Below are 20,191 nucleotides of genomic sequence, written 5' to 3'. Positions count from 1 at the left end.
AAAAAAAAAAAAAAAAAAAGACTCTCTTTCTTTCTCTGTTGCCATCCTAGTCTATATTTACGATTATTACTCTTCTATATTACTACGATAGTCTCCTAATCAACTTCACACCTCATTTCCCACTTCTTCTATTCGATTTTCCTCAGAACAGCCAGAGTGGTGTAACCAAGGTGGAAATTTGTATCTGTCTGACCTCAAAGCCCAGGTTCCCCTTAACTTTTTTTTTTTTTTTTTTTTTTTTTTTTTTTTTTTTTTTTTTTTTTTTTTTTTTTTTTTTTTTTTTTTGAGACAGGATTGGTCTCTGTTGTTCAGGCTAAACTGCAGTGACATGATCATAGCTCACTGTAACCTGGAACTTCTGGGTTCAAATGATCCTCCTGCCTCAGCCTCCTGAGTAGCTGGGACTATAGGCACATGCTACGACACCCAACTAATTTTTTTGAAAAATTTTTTTGAGAGATAGGGTCTCACTGTGTTGCCTAGGCTGTTCTCAAACTCCTGGCCTCAAGCAATATTCCTATCTCAGCCTCTCAAAGCACTGGGACTACAGGTGTGAACCACCACACCTGGCCTAAAGCCCAGGCTCTTAATGACTATACCCCTACTGCCTCTCATTAGGAAACCTATGAGAGTAAAAGCAGTAATTCATTGGCCTTATATTTCAACATTAAAAAAATAATCTGGAATAGCTAAAATGGCCATCAGTCATAAATTTGACTCAGATACCCAGCAGAATAAAAAACAAAATTACCAAATACCTCATAGTATAATAATTTTCAGGTTCAGAAAAATCAGTGACTTTCATGAAACCCAAAACATCTTAATGTTTAACACACAAAACTCTTATCCTATTCTGCATCTGGCAAAAGAAACAAGACTACTTTAAGACAAGGCCTACCATGATACCCAAGCTGCATTAGGTACCCTTCTTCTATGTCCCCTGGCTTCCTTCATTGTGTTGTGTTTATGCATTTCCTTGTTTGCATCCCCAGTTTTTTGATGATACGAACTGAGCCTGATTCATCCCATAGTTCTTAGATCACGTACTAATACATCTTAGGCACTAGAAAAAAGATATTTACCAAATAAATTTTAAGAGTTTGGAAAAAGGGCCAGGGGCAGTGGCTAATACCTATAATCCCATGACTTTGAGAGGCTGAGGGGGACGGGCAGACTGCTTGAGCCCAGGAGATCAAGACCAGCCTGACCAACATAACAAAACCCTGTCTCTACAAAAAAAAAGAATCTCCCCTTCCCCCAAAAAAATTAGCTGGGCATGGTGGTGCACACCTGTAGTCCCAGCTATTTGGGTGGCTGAGGCAGGAGGATCGCTTGGGCCCAGAAGGTCAAGGCTGCGGTGAGAGCTGTGATCATGCCACTGCACTCCAGCCTGGGCGACAGAGTAAGACCCTGTCTCAAGAAAAAAAAAAAAAAAAAAAGTTTGGATAAAAGATGGATGGGTTTACTGAGACAAGTCTAGTATAATTTTCTCACTGGTTGTTACTGGGGAAGCAGGCAGGGCACCTGAGGTACAAGCCAAGCTGGCAGCTACATTCTCAGTGCTGTCTGCCCAAAACAGATCTTTGGTATTTCTGTGAGAACAGGAATCCTGCAACACAGTAGTGAACAGGAAGTGGTAGAAACAACCTCACCAAACACAGATACCATTCTGATAAGCCATATTCTCGCATAAGACCCTTTGTCCCAGGAAAACTCCTAGGATATATTTACCAAGTTCTAAATGTACACTTGATATCTGATTCAGTTAACAGATATATTCTGCCTGCTAGGACAGTATGCCATATGTTATATGAAAGTAGAAAGGAAACATAGAATAGCTTCTTCCCTTATGATGCAGAATGGCATTAAGACAGACACTAATGAAAATTAACAATCTGAGCCTATCCCTCAAAGGAGGACTGGAAAACTTAAGGGTATACAGTACAATATAATATAGACTTAAAGGTGTCTAGTAATTTTGATGAAAGAGTCATCTGGGTAGTTTGAAGAACTTAAGAGAAAATGTTCTGAAGAAGAGACTGGTGATGGAGTTAGAAGAATAGGAAGGAAGAAGACATTTATCCAAAGACTGATCTCCTTGTGGGAAGGGACAGTGTTTTACTCATCTCTGAAACTTCACTCCTTAGCACAAAATAAGTGTTTATTAAATACTTTATGAAATGATTAACTGAATAAGTTTATTCCTTTGCTTAAATGGAATTCAGTCGCTGATTTTTATAAAAACTATTTACCCGTTGAGTTTATTTACCCAAAATCCAAATAAATTTGATGGAAAGGAACCTATAGCCATCTTCCATTTCTCTGTAATTTTATGTGACACAGAAAGTAAATCTAAAACCATGGAGCATCAGAGATGGATGAGGCCTTAAAAACTACCTAGTCCAACCTCTCCTCAGAGGCAGAAACAGCCAGACAGCAGATGATCAAGAATTACTAAGATTCCAAGAGGTACCGTCGTGTATTGGAAAAAGAATGGGCTTCAGACAACTAAGCCACATCTAAAATATTTTTAAATATTCAAAAAAAATTCCGCTGTTTACATAATGTTTCCTCATATGCTATTACAATAAAGTATGGCAACTGAACTTCTATTCTTTGAACTTGGTGCTTGAGCTAACAAAAAAGAAAGGTTGGCCAGGCACAATGGCTCATGCCTGTAACCCCAGCACTCTGGGAGGCTGAGGTGGGCAGATCACGAGGTTAGGAGTTCGAGACCAGCCTGACCAATATGGTGAAACCCTGTCTCTACTAAAAATACAAAAAAAGTAGCCAGGTGTGGTGGCATGCACCTGTAATCTCAACTACTCAGGAGTCTGAGGCAGAAGAATTGTCTGAACCTGGGAGGCGGAGGTCGCAGTGAGCTGAGATTGCACCACTGCACTCCAAAAAAAAAAAAAAAAGGGAAGCTACAATCTAACATTTAAAATAAAGGCAACAGTGGCTGCACACTGTGGCTCATGCCTGTAACCCCTACACTTTTGAAGGCTAAAGTGGGAGGATTACTTGAGGCCAGGAATTTTGATTACTTGAGGCTACGCTAAAGCAGGAGGATTATTTGAGGACAGCCTGGGCAACACAGCAAGACCTCATTTCGACAAGAAATTTAAAAATTAGCCAGGCATGGTGGAATGCACCTGTAGTCTTAGCTATTGGAGGCTGAGGTGGGTGTATTGCTTGAACTGGGAATTCAAGGTTACAGTAAACTAGGATCATGCCACTGCACTTCAGCCTGGGTGACAGAGTGAGACCTTGTCTCCTAAATAAATAAATAAGCAAGCAAGCAAACAAACAAACAGATTAAATAAAGGTGACAAAGATTTGTTGGTTACCTCCATTCAATAGCATTCTCCAGAGACTTGAAGGTTTTAGGACGACCCCGTAAGAAATTCTGCATGCTATTAAGTGCATCCATCGCCGTACCTGGATATTAAACAAAAACTGTAACCACATATTTAACTAATTCTGAGAATTTGCACTTACTGAGTCAACAACTATATATCTGCTCTTGATGACAACCGAATTTAGTGATGCTTGCAGAGAAATAAAGATGGCCCTCAATGATTTTTGCCTCTAGGGTATTCATTTCCTATTGTCATGCCTTCACACTGAATAGGATGACTTGTATTTGTTAGCAGCAGTGTGACTTCTTAAGTTAGGTCATAAAAGACATGGCAGCTTCTTTTTATATAACTAAATACAATTATAGAATATACACAGGATTGAAATATGCAGCCATAAAAAGATGTTAATGAAGAGTTTTTGATGACATGGAAAAACGGCTATCTTGTATAAACTTTAAAAAGATATAAAGACAGAGGGACATATTTCAAGATGAATGAAATCAACAATAAACTAAGACAAGGTAATAATCTACCATGGATGTCTCTTATAAGTCAAATCCTGATTTGGTCAGTGCTAAGAAAACTCACCTTCTACAACATCAATCATGCACAGACCCAAAAGGCTTGGCACCAGGTTGGATGATGCTGTGTGGACTGCAATGGCACCACCCATGCTGTGTCCAATCAGCATAATTGGAGGAGGAAGGTCCCCATACATGGCTTCAACCACATTGCCAACGTCTCTGCAAAGAGAAGAAAAAGAGCTAAGAATGCTTTCTGACAACACTGTAAAAATGGTTTTCTTTCCCAGTTCCTTCCTTTGGTCTGTAACAGTGCTGGGAAACTGTAAAAGTCTATTGGGCCATCTTACAAACATACCTCTGTAAACCTTCTAACATGCCCACAATATCAATATGTGTAGCCACATACCTATTTCTCCGGATAAATGGTAGGTAAAGGACTAAGAACCCAAATTACTGAATTTTCTTTTATATGACACTTTCACTGTTCCACACATGTAGTACAATTACATAAACATATACCTTTATTTTGAACCTAAGACTGAAACTCTGGAAATAGCATTTAACTTCTCTGTTTCAATTTTCCCATCTACAAAACAGGAAAAAAAATTTATTAAGCATTATAATGTACTAAACCTTGGAATCACAAGATGAGCCCTAGCCTCAGTTTATTTTTCACTATGTGATCTTGCATTAGTTACTTAATCTCTCAGAAACTGAGTTTCACCATCTATGAAAAACAGAGAAAAATATCACTGACTGCTCTGGATTGCTTTGAGGATTAACTGAGAAGTGAACAAGAAAATACTTCAAAAGAGTAAAATGTTATACAAATAAATGTTAATTATTATTTACAATTTCTCATGGATAGTTGTTTGAAGGATGAACATAAATGTAAGTACAGTGCTCTCAGAAACCAGAAAGGTGTTCAGAGCTCATTTTATTGGCTTCGGTTCTAGTCTTCAATTATGAGTGGATCTACTTAACAATGTCCAATTTTAAAGCTTTGAAAATGAAAACTGAAGTATGAAGTTTGGTTTTTAATTGCATGTAGCCCTTCCTTGCTATAGCAATACTTGGATAAGAACAGTAAAGTGTGTTTCTGGAGACCCAATGACTGTACTGCCTTATTATTATTGTTTTTTAGGCTCGTATCTACTGTCTTCTTTTGGGAGTGGCTGAGTCAACTTCAAAAGAAAGTTTTGTCTTGCTGAGTGTCACTACATACCTTAAGCACTCACACAGTGTTAACCAAATATAGCAGGTGTCAGTGTAGGAACACAGACGTTCATATATAGTCTCTACAGTATTCATAATGGCAAAGGCAAATGTTATTAGTTCTGTAAGAATTGATTTTTAAAATGTCATACAACAATTACAGGAGTGAATAGGGTAGCCTCGGCAATTGTAGACAATCTAAATGGGAGATAAGGAGGCCATCAAACTTTGAAGGTGAAAACAAATAGTTTAATATTCCTTCGGACTTAAATTTAAGATTAAGACAGAAAGTGAAGCAATTCTGGCAATCATCCAAAGTGATAACAAATAGTTAAGATGAAAAGTCCAAGCTTCTTTGACACCAATGCTGCTTCTATACTAACACAAAATTCTCTCTGCAAGACAAAATGATATGAAGGAAAGAAAAGAGAACTAATACTTACGCAGTACTGCTTTTTCAATTGTGCTATAAACTTTCTTAAAACATCACCTAATGTAATCCTTCAGCAGCCCTGTCTAGAAGGGTCTGTATTAATCAATTAATCTCACTCAGTCTATAACAATATTGTTCCATTTCTACCAAATAAAAAGAGCTATAGATTCTTGTTACCTCACTGAAACATATTTTCAATGTTTCAATGGGTTAACCCATTTATGCCTAGTGTTCCACTACTGGGACACCAAGCATGTGAGAGTTACTTATATCCTACTGTTCAAGATCATCACCAAGGTCTGACTGTAAAAAATCAAAAAATTACACCTCAGGCATAAATGGTAAAGCAATCTCCCCTTGGCATAGGGTACTGTGAAGTAGAGTAATTCCATGAAGTCAAAACCATGATGCCTTTGCTCAGAGACTACTGGAAAATATCAGGAACAAAGATTAGATAATAAGTGGTCTTTAGAGTAAGTAACACATAGGAAATTATTATACATACAGTTTCGAAAAAAATAAAAAACAAGTAGTATTCCAGAGCTAATTCTGCATATTAAAATGACAGACCAGAAAAACATATATGCTCAATTAAGTAATCTAAAACAACACTGGATATAATTTTGGGAACAAACTTTTTTTTTAAGAAAAGACTAAAGTTTAAAACCTGTTTATATTAAATATCAACATGAAATTTTCAGAATAAGTCTTCAACAATTCCAAGAAACTTTTAGTTGGTAACAGATAAATAATGAGTAAAATAAAAGGATGCTATGGACAATTATCTAAGTCCAAGTCTCCTTAAAATACACATTAACTGAATTGAAGGGGTTCTGCAGTATCTGCTTCATGCACAAAGGTAGAGAGGTCTGAAGCACACCAACTGAACATCCTGTCTAAGCTTAGGAAAGGCATATTTACCCAGGGAGAAGGTAGTTATGATCAATCACTTGATCATCTAAGAGAAATGTATTGTTATTAGAGTCAAGCAGAGCATTCAGTCAACAAGTACCTTACTTGAGATAAGTCCTGAAAATCCAGAGAAATACAATAAAGATGAAGTAGCAAGCATTACCCACAAATCTAGGCTATAATTGGATGTATCACAATTTTGGTGGATTTTTTTAAGGGGATTCTGTCATATTTTAATACTAGGTTAATTTTCTAAGAACCATTACTGTGTATCACAAAAACTGGAATATCAGAATGATCCAAGCTCAAATTTTGGCTTTTTCACATACTTTCTTACGTGATATTTAGGTTCTGCAGTTGATATAATTATGCCCATTTTGAGATTTTTTTTTTTCACAGAGTAATTGAATTCAGAAATCACACAAATATTTTACTGCTTAGATAATTTCAGCAAGAATCTAATTTGTCCACCTTTTTGATTCTTGGTCATCCTCATCTACTGTGGATGATTTTTATCATTAAAAAAAATTTTTTGTGCCAGTTATCAACTTACTGCCTCAGCTCCAATTCATCCTTCATTGTCTGCTCTACAAAAATAGATTTGAGGCCTTTAAGTATTTTTCCCTTGCCAGTAGGCAGGATGTTAAGCTATGTTAATGGAGGGTGCTAGAGAAACACAACTTCCCCAGTACCCAACTCCTGCCAATTCCTGTATAATTCCTTCAGCACAAGTGGCTTCTCTAGTACTCTAGCCCTTCCTCACCCAGTGTTTTGTAGCCCAGTGCCTCTGGTGAGATACCTCCCCATGAACAGCTTTCCCTATACCCTAGAGGGCAGAATTCTGTCACGTTCCAAAGGGCAGATTTTCAGCAATTTCTAACCTTCGGTAAGCCATAGTCACACATTCTCCAATAAGGTCTAGATTTCAATCCTGCCTGCACTACCTCAGCCCAAAGGAGTAGTGGCTGTTCCTTATATCTGCTATTCCTATATTAGTAAGAGTTTTCTTTACTTCTTCTTTTTTTTTTTTTTTTTTAATTTTACTTTAGGTTCTGGGATATATGTGCAGGTCATGCAGGGTTGTTGCATAGATGCATACATAACCAGGTGGTTTGCTGCCTCTATTCCCCCTTCATCTATATCCGGCATTTCTCCCCATGTTACCCCTCCTCATCCTCCCCCCTCCCTGCTGTCCCTCCCCAACTGCCGCCCCCCACCGCCACTACCCCTAGTGTGTGATGCTCCTCTCTGAGTCCACGTGTTCTCATTGTTCAGCACCCGCCTATGAGTGAGAACATGTGGTGTTTGGTTTTCTGTTCTTGCGTCAGTTTGCTGAGAATGATGGTTTCCAGATTCATCCATGTCCCTACAAAGGACGCAAACTCATCGTTTTTTATGGCTACATAGTATTCCATGATGTGTATGTGCTACATTTTCTTCTTACTACCAATCTCTCATTACAATCCCCTTTTATAGTGAATAATTCTTTATATTCAACTTTATTTATTCAAATTACTATGTGGCTTCTCTCTCCTGAGAAGCCCCAGACTGAAACATTATTATTTAGTCAATGTTTCCTTAAGGTTCTCAATTAATTCTTCAATTTCCTGTAAAATGTCAACCAAGCCATCATCATCAATATGTCTGACTGCCTGGACACTCAGATGATGTATTTCACTTTTTTGTTAAAAGTCAAAAAACCCTTTACTTCCTTAAAAATCATTCACAGATCTTCCTACAGGTATCACTAACAGGCTTGACCATTTAAGGATGTATTGCTCTCATATTAACAAAGGCAGTAGGAATAATTGGAGGAACAGATTCTTATCTCTCTTTTCATAGTTTTTAAGGCATATGTTCATTAAGTGGAATGGTATTCATATTATACATATTATTTCTTTCTCTCTCTCTCTGCCAAGCACTATAGTTGAATGATCATATATTCAGTCTACTGACTGTGTGACTTCATACAGTTATTCAACCTATATGAGCCAGTTTCCTCATCTGTAAAAGGGTATATCTGTATTACAGAGTTAATAATGAGGATTTAGTTTTAATAAATGATTAAACAAGTTAATGATTTATGCTTAATAAATGCTTAGTTTATACTTTAATGCAAGTTGGCAGATAAAAAGTACACAAATAACACCTATTATAGTAATAAAACTAATTATCTCCAGGTAGATAGTGAAGAAATAATAACATTAAAATTATTGCCACACCAGTTTGGGCTCTGAAGGAAAAAGTTTATTCTTATGGTTAGAAAATCCTATTTATACTATAGGTCAGTGGTCCCCAAACAAGAGTCACTGAACTGGCTCCATCAGATTCCTATACAGAGCTTCATCAAAATATAAATGTTCAGACCCCGTTGCTAGAAGTAGGTCTGGAGTAGGGCAAAGTCATTTCTATGTTTAGTAACTTCTCAAATGATTCTGATGAGTGAGCAGTTTTGAGAGCCACTATATATGCTACATTCATTTTTTACTTTAGGCCCAGGGTATAACTACCATTTTTTAATATCATGTTCTGATCTTTCTATGACATAGGACAAAGACTGTGTGCAGAATACCTTAAGAAGATACTCACAAGGCCTCTTGCATACAACTACTTTTCCAAGTATGAGTCCACGATACAGATCCAGGTTCAATGCAATTCCATCAACAGAAGAAAACTCTCAAAAGCCTTCACAAACTAAACTGTGCCTTGAAGAATTTTCAAGTGCTTTATGTGATGACCATTGCATTGGACATAAAAGAAAGATGCAGGTTTCTTTCAAGATTAAATAGTAAGGAGAAACCAAAAGCAGAGGAAAGAGAACAGAAGTAAAATTTTCCCTGCAGTAATTATTCCCCAACAATCTCACCAGGAAAGTGATAAAGTTATAGTACTATTTATAATAGTGACGGGGGCCAGGCAATGTATAAGAAATGTTTGGTTACTTACTTTGCCATAGTTTCTGCAGACAGATCTTCAGGATTCTTGACTTTGGTTTCACCTAAGATGAAAATATTTTAAAGATAAAATTCCCCAAGACAGGAATGATAAAAGCAGGAGTACTCTCTTTTAAAAATATCATCTTTGGACAATGGAATAGGGACTTTATAATTTTACACAATGGGTTTAGCAAGGATTTTCTACAGACAAATATTTATAGTTATCCTAAGGAGGATAATTATAGTAGCCTAGCAAAGATTTATCCACACTCCTTATACATCAGCATAAGAATTTGGTTACTTTCAATGATATTTTCTTAGCTTAAAACATCTACAATATAAAAAAGGGTGGGTGTGGTGGCTCACGCCTGTAATCCCAGCACTTTGGGAGGCTGAAACAGGTGGATCAAGAGGTCAGGAGTTGGAGAACAGCTTGGCCAACATGGTGAAACCCTGTCTGTACTAAAAACACAAAAATTATCTGGGCATAGTGGTGGATGCCTGTAATCCCAGCTACTTGGGAAGCTGAGGCAGGCAAATCGTATGAACCTGGGAGGTGGAGGCTGCAGTGAGCTGAGACCACGCCACTGCACTCCAGCCTGCGCAACAGAGTAAGAATCCATCTCAAAAAAACAAAACAAAACACGAAACATATAACATACAAAAATTAATACTATATATAAAACTTTAATATATGTATACACACATACATTTATAAAGACTAGAACCTAGGACTTCCTTCAAAATGCCCAAATGGAGCTGGGCGCAGTGGCTCACACCTATATTGTTAGCACTCTGGGAGGATGAGGCAGATGATCACTTGAGGTCAAGAGTTTGATACCAGCCTGGTCAACATGGCGAAACCCTGTTTCTACTAAAAATACAAAAATCAGCCAGGCATGTGGATGGTGGCATATACCTGTAATCCCAGCTACTCAGGAGACTGAGGCAGAAGAATTGCTTAAACTTAGGAGGCAGAGGTTGCAGTGAGCTAAGATTGTGCCACTGCACTCCAGCATAGGCGACAGAGTGAAACTCCACCTCCAAAAAAAAAAGGCCCAAATGGAATAGACTAGGTTATTTTATGGCCATGTTGAAATTTCTAATAATTACGACTATTCAAAGGGGTTTGATGGCTATAATTCAATTAATGACTAATTAAGAACTTTACTCACCATGACTTCGCAGATCCAAAGCCACAATCCTACACTGAACTCTACTAATAATAGCTGCCTAGAAGAAAAAGGAAAAGTAGTTAAGAAACATCTAGGATAACAAATTTTGCCCAATTACCAATGATAACTTTGTAAAATGAATTGCCACCAGAATTCAAAGGTCCCCAAAAAATCTAAATACTTTCTAGTTTTAAGCAAAATGAAAGAATGATTTTCTACTAGTTTTGGCATATATTGTGGTTCTGTCCCAACTTCAAAATATGGCTTTCTTTACCTAAATCCTTCTTTCAATCTTAACTCTTTCTATCCTTTCTTCAAACACACAGTTAGAGCCTTTAGACAATGACCCTCTGAGCTCTGGTTTTCATCTATATTCCTTAGATACCTTTTCCTTATGCTAGAGAGAGAATCCCTTAGATAAGGACAGTGAGTCAGTTTATATCTTGGCTCAGGACATCACACAAACACACATTCAAATCATGAAATAACACTGAAAGTAGCAGAAGTCATGGAATCTACCAGATTCACTAAAGACAGACACTCCAGAACATACAAGCTTGTGCACCTGTTAAATAAAAATGTATTTAAAAAGAAATCATAATATATGGGGGAGGTACAATTTTAGAGGCTGAAAGAAATCTGAAATAATTGGGGATCTTCTTCCTCAACTAAACTACATTCTTTGATAATATATCACAAATAGGGTTAGCAAATGTCACCAAATTTCTTTTAACTTTTAGGAATAAAATAAAAGAACTGTCTAGTCTAACTCTCACATTTTATGAATGAGAAAACTGAGGACAAGATAAAAAATTATTTGCCCAGGGTCACATAACAAATTAGGAGTAAAAACAGAACTAGACCCTAGGTAAGTTACCAATATAAAAGTCAATGTAAATCACAAAACAAGTCAGATTCTCAAGTCATATTTTTAAAGTCACCTAGAAAATCAAGTCTGTTTCTACTTCTGTTACTCTAATAAATACCTTTAAAGGCAACAATGGAATGAAATTCTACTATACCTTGCAGTTTGTTCCTGAAAGCTATTTGCTAATTTACAGGAGTTACTTAGTGACAGTAAAGCCTTCAATGTCAAAAACAAATCCATATGTTAGAAATAAATTAGTGGCAAAGATAGTACTAATTTGCTTGATTGTTCTAGATAAAAGAATAGAACCAGGTTTACAAAACAGAAACAAAATGTACATTTGAAATTCCAATCTTTAACTTGAAAGCAATGATTTACAATCATAGGTACCTGTCAGAAGATCGCTACAAATATTAAAAACAAAATCTTCATTTATTTAACAAGTATTTCTAATAAAAATCTGGCACCAATGGAGTGTAATGGGGTTCCAGGAGGGAGAAATATTGGCAACATTCCTGCTCTCTTAGTATCTACATTCTACTATGATGGAGGAAGACTAGAAAAAAAAAATGAACAAATTCATAGACTAACATGGGCTTTAAAGATAATAAGTATCAGAGCACATCTATGGTAGCTATTACAGATCTTATCACAAATAGTACAACTTAGCTACTTCTGAAATGGATGAAGGGAAAGCAGCTATTAAGAACTAGACTTCTCCAGCCATTTTCTCACTAGAATATTATGGTGTTAACAATAATTGCAACAATAGCAGTAGCAGCTAACATCTACTAAATCTTACTATGCGCCAGTCAGCAATCTAAGAGCTTCAAATGGATTACCTAACTTTCTCCTTACAACTCTTTACTACTTAGACATAATTTTCAGCATTTTACAGATGAGGGCATTTTCCAGAGAGATTAAGTAACTCGCCCAAGGCTAAATAGCTAATAAGTGACAGAGCCAATTTTCAAATCCAAGCTGCGTGGCTCCCGGTGGTTTTCAACCCTGGCTGCATAACAGAATCACCTAAATAATACTGCCCAGGTGCTAACCCACCAGAAATTCCGATTCAGGTGAACTGGGTTAAGAGCCAAAGTTATTTATATATTTCAGACTTCCCCAGGTGATTCTAATGTATAGCCAAAACTAAGGCCCACTATCCTAACCCTAGACTAGAGAACAAGAGACAAGATTGGAAGTAAGAAAGATCTGGGTAGTAACAACATGATTCTGTATCACTTTGTAATCTCACCAGACTATCTAAGATAATCTCATATTATCTTCTTAAAAAGTCAGCTGGGAAAATATTAGCACAGTTTTGTTGGCTGACAAAACAGGTTCTTAGAGGTTTATCGAGTATTGGGGAAAGCGTGGAGAAACAGGTATCCCCATAAACATATGATATCCTCAAACTTAATTTTGGCCAGTTTGATAAGTGAATAGTGGTAGTTTTTAAAAAATTTTTGTGGGTACATAGTTAGGGTACATATTTGTGGGGTACATTAGATATTTTGATACAAACAACATATAACTATCATATGGGGCAAATGCGGTAATCATCACCTCATGAGGTATTCATCACTTTCAGCATTTATCCTTTTTGTGCAAAATAATCTAATTACACCTGTTTAGCTATTTAAAAATACACAGTAAACTATTGTTTACTCTAGTCACCCTGTTGTGCCATCAAATACAAGATCTTACTCATTCTATCTAAATATTTTTGTACTCATTAACCATCCCCACTTGTCCCCACCCTTCCACCTCCCTCCCCCCATCCACTACTCTTCCCACCCTCTGGTAACCATCTTTCACTCTCCATCTCCATGAGTTCAATTGTTTTAATTTTTAGCTCCCACAAATAAGTGAGAACATGTGAAGTTTTTCTGTGCCTGGTTTATTTCACTTATCATAATGACCTCCAGTTCCATCCATGTTGTTGCAAATGACAGGGATCTCATTCTTTCTTATGGCCAAATAGCACTCCTTTGTGTATATGTACCACATTTTCCTTATCCATTCATCTACTGATGGACACTTTGGTTGCTTCCAAGTCTTGGGTATTATGAATAGTACTGTAATAAACATGGAGTGTAGTCAATGTACTGATTTCCCTTCCTTTGGTTATATACCTAGTAGTGGGGTTGCTGGATTTTACGGAAGTCACTTCCTTCTTGCTCTTTTTCAAAATTATCTTGGTTATTCCTAGGCATTTATTATTCTGTGTGAATTTCGATTTGTTAATTAAGTCTCACAAAAAATCCCACTGGGATCTTTACCAGCTTAGCTAGATTCATACAAGAACCTAACTAATTTCCCTATTCAGATTTTCCTTTAAATCCATCTGTGACATTTTATTGTTTTCTTTACAAATGTCTTATACATTTAAAAAATAAGGTCTATTTCCAGGTATTTTATATTTTGTTGCTTTTATTAATAGGATCATTTTTCCTATTAAATTTCCAGATCTGCTAAGTGCTAATTTTAGAAAAGATAGATTTTTAAAACATCAACTTTGTAAACTATTATTTGTCAGTGGATTTTCTTTGATTTTCTAGGGAGGGAAAATTTGATTTTCTAGGACGTAACTGTCCTAGCCGCTTTTTTTTTCAAATCTTTAAAATTCATTTGTCTTTTTCGTCTTGTTTGCTAGAAGCTCCAATATAAAACTGAAAATTGCACCCTTATTGTCCTAGTCCATTTATGTTGCTATAAATAAATACCTGAGCCTGGGTAATTTATAAGGAAAAGAAGTTTATTTGGGTCACAGTTCTACAAGCTGTACAAGAAGTACAGCACCAACATCTGCTCTGCTGAGTGCATCAGGCTGCTTCCACTCATGGTGGAAGGCTAAGGGGAACTGACATATGCAGAGGTCATGTGTTGAAAGTGAAAGCAGAAAGAGGGGAAGCAGATGTCAGACCTTTTTAAACAACTTTACAAGAAGTAGGAGAGTAAGAAGTCATTCATTACATGAGAATGGCATCAAGCCATTCATGAAGGATCCACTTCCATGACCTAAACATTTCCCATTAGACCTCACCTCCAACATTAGGGATCAAATTTAAACTGACATTTAGAGGGGTCAAATATCCAAACCATGTTAACACTTGTCTTATCCCTGAGTTTAAGAGGAATGTGTCTGTTTTACCACTAAGTATGATATTTATGCAATTTCTACTTTCTATATAAATTTTATAATCTTTAGGAAGTTTTTCATCTATTCCTAGTTGCCAAGAGTTTTCAACATGAATGGATATTATAGTTTATCAAGTCCTTTTTGGGCATCAAGTGAGGTAAGAGGTAAATCATACTAATAAGATTTTCTAATGCTGAGACATTCTTCCATTCCTTGAATAAAACCTACCTGCTCAGAGTGTACTATTATTTTACCACACTATCAATCTGCTATTATTTTCCTTAGGATTATGTGAATGAGCAAGTGAATGAGTATTTATGTATGTATATATAAATGAGATGGGTCTTGCTCTGTCACCCAGGCTAGAGTGCAGTAGCATGATCTTGGCTCACTACAACCTCAAACTCCTGGACTCAACCACTCCTCTCACCTTAGCTTCCCAAGTAGCTGGGACTATAGGTATGTGCCACTGTGCCCCGCTTCTGAATCTATTTTATAAGTGAAACAGGCTTAGTTTTCCTGCATTATCATTGCTTGGTTTTGGTATTAGACTGGTAACACATTCATAAATAAATCAAACAGCTTAAAACAGTATTATCCTAAGTAGTTTTTTACATGATAGAAAATGTAAATGAACTTCCTCTTTTAGAGAAATTAATACTCCATAAGATGTCAAATATTTAGAATTGAGTAATATAAGCATAGCCTTCTAACTAGTCTCCCTGCCTCCACTGTGGTTTCTTGACCAATCAATCATCTATACTAGTATTTTGATTTTTCTAAAGCTCTTCAATAGCTTCCTATTGCCTAAAACAGTGGTACTCAATTATAATCAGGTAAATGTGTATCAAGATACTTAACTCACCAGAACTTTACAGTGTGAATGTGTGTCAAACAAAACGTGTTTTGATACTCCCTCTCCAATTCTGACACATCTAAAATATGCTTAATGTGGATGTGGGTGGGGGAAGTGTTGTGTTTAAAAATAGCACCCATGGCCAGACACAGTAGCTCATGCCTGTAAATCCAGCACTCTGAGAGGCTGAGGCAGGAGGATTGCTTGAAGCCAGGTGTTTAAGACCAGCCTGGGCAATATAGTGAGATTCCCTCTCTATAAAACTAAAAATAGGCCGGGTGTGGTGTTTCACGCCTGTAATCCCAGCACTTTGGGAGGCCGCGGTGGGTGGATCACAAGGTCAAGAGATCGAGACCATCCTGGTCAACATGGTGAAACCCCGTCTCTACTAAAAATACAAATATTAGCTGGGCGTGGTGGTGCACACGTGTAGTCCCAGCTACTCAGGAGGCTGAGGCTGGAAAATTGCTTGAACCTGGGAGGTGGGGGTTGCAGTGAGCCAAGATCGTGCCACTGCACTCCAGCCTGGGCAACAGAGCAAGACTCTGTCTCAAAAAAATAAATAAATAAAAATAGCTGAGTGTGGCAGTGCATACCTGTGGTCCAGCTACTCAGGAGGCTGAGGTGGGAGGATCACTTGAGCTCAGGAGGTCAAGGTTGTGGTAAGCCATGATTGCAACACTGTGTTCCAGCCTGGGTTAGAGCATGAGACCCTGTCTCAAAAACTAAAGCAAGCAAACAAAAATAGTTCCCTCTACTCTTACCCAGAAGTAAAGGGGAACTAAAGGTACAATTCCCTAGCTAGGTGTATATGACCCTCCTATAATTTTGCCCCAGTGTTCTCTCCAGTCACCTCTTTCCCTGCTCCTCACCCTCATCATACATTATACAACTACAGCCTCGACTCTACCCAAACTAGAACCAAGCCACTTAAAATTTCCAAAACATACTTCACTGTTATACTCTTCAATGCCTTTGTGCTTACCTTTTCTTGGCATGCCTTCCCTACTAATCCAACTTCTATTTAGTCTTAAAAACCATTTCAGATGTGCTCTCTCATGAAACTTTCCTTGTAATCCCCTTGTCTTCCACAAGTTAATAATTCCTTCCTCCGTGTTACCTTTGTATCTTGCTGCAAACTCATCTAACAACTGAATGCTTATGGGTCAAGCACTTTACCAAGAACCTTACATCTTTTTTTGTTGAATTTTCACAACCACCCTATTAACAAGAAGGTATTATACCCACCTATTTAAATTCAAATAGATTAAGCTGCTTTGACATTCAAAACCTAGTCTGAGATAAAAGTTTCTTAAAATGTTTGCTGTATTATTTTTATACATGTGCCATTTCCTTTTTCCTAGCTTCCCCATTAGATTTAAACATCATAAGAACAGGAAGATGGGATATATGTTTAATTCTTCACTGTATCCACAGCACCTGTACAATGCCTGGTGTACAGTATTTGCTGATTGGCTGATCTTATTAAAGAGTGAAGTCTTAATAATAAGGAGTCTCACTCTGTTGCCAGGCTAGAGTGCAGTGGCACTGTCTCAGCTTACTGAAACCTCCACCCCCTGGGATCAAGTGATTCTCCTGCCTCAGTCTCCTGAGTAGCTGGGACTACAGGTGCGTGCCACCTCGCCCAGCTAATTTTTGTATTTTTAGTAGAGATGGGGTTTCACCATGTTGGCCAGGATGGTCTGAATCTCCTTACCTCATGATCCACCCACCTTGGCCTCCCAAAGTGTTGGGAATACAGGCGTGAGCCACCGCGCCTGGCCCTGAAGTCTCATTTTTTGAATCTTAGTGACTCAGAATTTTCATTTTTTGAACACTAGTTACTTAGCACAAAGCTTGGGATATGGAATATACTCAGTAAATATTTGCTGAAATCAACTGAATTAACTGGAAGAAGAAAGAGAAATCAGCAGACACTCAGGTTCAGTTCTTGGCTTCAATCAATCCACACTCGTCTGGTCTCAGGTTCTTCAGAGGTACCAAAGCTGAAAACCACTGGAGGCTGGCGAAATGCAGCCTGCTGCAGCTGCATGTGCTAATGAGCTCCCACTGTTCCTCTCATCTCTTTTCTGGCTCAGCCAAACTTCAGTTTCTGCTTTATTCTGGATTCTGCCACAGCAGCTACACTAGTCTGTTATACCTAGTACTTGCTGATGAGAGAAGGCTACAGAAGCCATACATTATTACCCATTATATATGATAAACTTGATTACTGTAGCAGCAACTATAATCACTAACTTATTGAATATAAACAAGGAATGAAAAATTCAAAAACTAATTTTCTAGATATTTAAAGACTATCCTTTAAAACAGTATAATTTTACTGAATAGTTTTATCTCTGTGATAGTTCCACAAAAGTGGTGATATATAAAAGTTTCCCAAGTTCTTTATGGTTGTTTGTTCATTTCTGTTACTAAAGCCAAGGTATAAATGCTTTCTCTTGAGAGATAACAGAACTTCTGGTGAACCTGGATTTGGGGGATTTTCCCTCCCCAAACCACAAAACATTTAGATGGAAAAGGAGTTCTACTTAGGATCAAGGATTTATAGAATTACGGACAAGAAGGAACTTGGAAGAAGACATTCACAATTAAATCCTTCCAGCGAAATGATGCTTGCTGTTCCTCTGCAGAGGACATGGGTTGCTTTGTAATAGTCCTAATCTTTAGAATTTCTGCCTATGTGTGTCAAGAATAGGTCTCTATAGTTTTTGCCCTGAATCATTCCTCTTAGGTGGCATAAAAGCAGTCTTCAAAAAAATATGCACACTGGAGTCAGATACAAGTACATTTGAGTTTTCATGCTGTCACTGGCTCTGTAACTTCACTAAATTTCAGTCCTTATCTGCCTAATCTCATGGTATTACAGAAAATTAAATGGGATCATTCACCTAAGCACTTAGCATAGTACCTGGGACAGAGTAAATGTTTAAAAGATGTGGCTAGGTTTTTTTCTTATTATAATTGAAGGGCAGGCTTGGTGGCTTATGCCTGTAATTCTCAACACTTTGCAAGGCCAAGGCAGGAAGACTGCTTGAGGCCAAGAGTTTAACACCAGCCTGGGGAACACAGTGAGACCCTGTCTATACAAAAAAATTTTAAAATTAGCCAGGTGTGGTAGTGCACACCTGTAGTCCTAGCTACTTGGGAGACTGAGGTGGGAGGATAGCTTGAGCCCGGGAGTTCAGGTTGCATTGAGCTGTGATTGCACCACTGTACACTATCCTGGACGAAAGACTGAGACATTGTCTTAAAAATGAATACATAAAATACAACTGAAAGGGCAGATCCAAGATGGCCAAATATGAACAGCTCTGGAGTGCAATTCCCAGAGAGAACAACGCAGAGGGTGAGTGATCACCACATTTCCATATGAGTTTTTACTGCCCACAGACCAAGAGATTCCCAGGCTGAAAAGCACCACAAGTTCCCAGCACAGCTGTTTCGGCTGGCACAGCAGGTCTCTGCACAAAAACTCACAGAAGTCTGGGCAGCCGTTTCAACTGGCACCCAGAATGCCCGGGATACAGAGCCGCCCATTCAACTGCAAAAAAGGGGGCTGAAACAAGGAGCCAGGTGATCTGGCTCGGCAAATCCCACAACCACAAAGACCAGCAATCAGAAATGCTCCGGACTGAGAGTTTCACAGCAAGCACAGCTTGACAAGGGATGGTCAAGCTCTGTGGGGTAAGGGGGTCTGCCATTACTGAGGCAGTCCACCACTACCGAGGCAGTCCGCCATTACCAAGGCAATTCACCATTACTGAGGTAGTTCACCATTACTGAGGCAGACTGCCATTACCGAGCCAGTTCTAACTATACCTCTATAAACAAAACTGCAAGGAAGTTCACATAGCAGCTGGGCAGAGCCCACATCAGCTCAGCAACACCTCTGCTGCCAGATTGTGGCTAGGCTATGTTCTTGCTGGGCACAGCATCCCTGAAAAAAGGCAGCAGCATGTCAGGAACTTATAAATAAAGCCCCACTTTCCCAGGACAGAGAACCTGGGAAAAAACACAGTTATGAATTCTGCTGCAGCAGACTTTAACATACCTGCGCAGCAGCTCTGAAAGGAATGACGGAACTCGCAACACAGCACTTGAGCTCCTATAAGGGACAGACTGTCTCCTCAAGCAGCTTCCCGACCCCCATATAACCAAAGAGACACCTCATAAAGGAGAGCTCCGGCTGACATCTGGCAGGTATCCTTCTGGGACAAAGATAACAGAAGAAGAAATTGGCAGCAACTCTTACTGTTCTGCAGCCATCACAGGTAATCCCCAGGCCAGCAGGGTCTGGAGTGGACCACCAGCAGTCCTACAGCAGAGGGGCCTGACTGTTAGAAGGAAAACTAAAAAACAGAAAGAAATAACTTCATCATTAACAAAAAGGACGTCCACTCAGAGACCCCATCCAAAAGTTACCAACTACAAAGACCACAGGTAAAGCCACAAAGATGGGAAGAAACCAAAAAGGATGAAAACACCAAAACCAGAATGCCCCTCCTCCTCCAAGGGATCACAATTCCTCACCAGTAAGGGAACAAGGCTGGATGGAGAATGAGTCTGATGAATTAACAGAAACAGGCTTCAGAAGGTGTATAATAACAAATTTATCTGAGCTAAAAGAACATGTTCTAACCCAATGCAAAGAAACTAAGTACCTAGAAAAATGGTTTGATGAAATGCTAACAAGAATAAACAGCATAACAAGAATATTCTTGTTATGAAATATAGCAAGAATAGC

The 20,191-nt window shown here is 38.2% G+C and overlaps 1 protein-coding gene across 3 annotated transcripts in view; it reads right to left on the bottom strand.

Annotated features, from left to right (window-relative positions):
• The window catches only part of PPME1 (protein phosphatase methylesterase 1), a 74,894-nt gene that overhangs the window by 28,210 nt on the left and 26,493 nt on the right, over positions 1–20,191 (bottom strand). For all 3 annotated transcript variants that reach the window (XR_001826573.2, XM_017532977.2, XM_017532978.2), the window contains exons 4-7: positions 10,558–10,615; positions 9,393–9,444; positions 3,951–4,105; positions 3,351–3,441 (exon numbers count right to left, since the gene is read on the bottom strand). Coding sequence is in view for 2 of the 3 variants with exons in the window: in XM_017532977.2 (XP_017388466.1) it covers positions 3,351–3,441; positions 3,951–4,105; positions 9,393–9,444; positions 10,558–10,615 (356 nt within the window). In the remaining variant the exon portion in view is untranslated. The remainder of the gene's footprint in view (positions 1–3,350; positions 3,442–3,950; positions 4,106–9,392; positions 9,445–10,557; positions 10,616–20,191) is intronic.

Source organism: Cebus imitator, unplaced genomic scaffold (assembly GCF_001604975.1).
Source record: "Cebus imitator isolate Cc_AM_T3 unplaced genomic scaffold, Cebus_imitator-1.0 Scaffold79, whole genome shotgun sequence".
In the NCBI taxonomy this organism is placed as follows: Eukaryota; Metazoa; Chordata; class Mammalia; order Primates; family Cebidae; genus Cebus; species Cebus imitator.
Note: the sequence above shows the minus strand (reverse complement) of the source record. Positions and strands in the feature narration are given on the sequence as shown.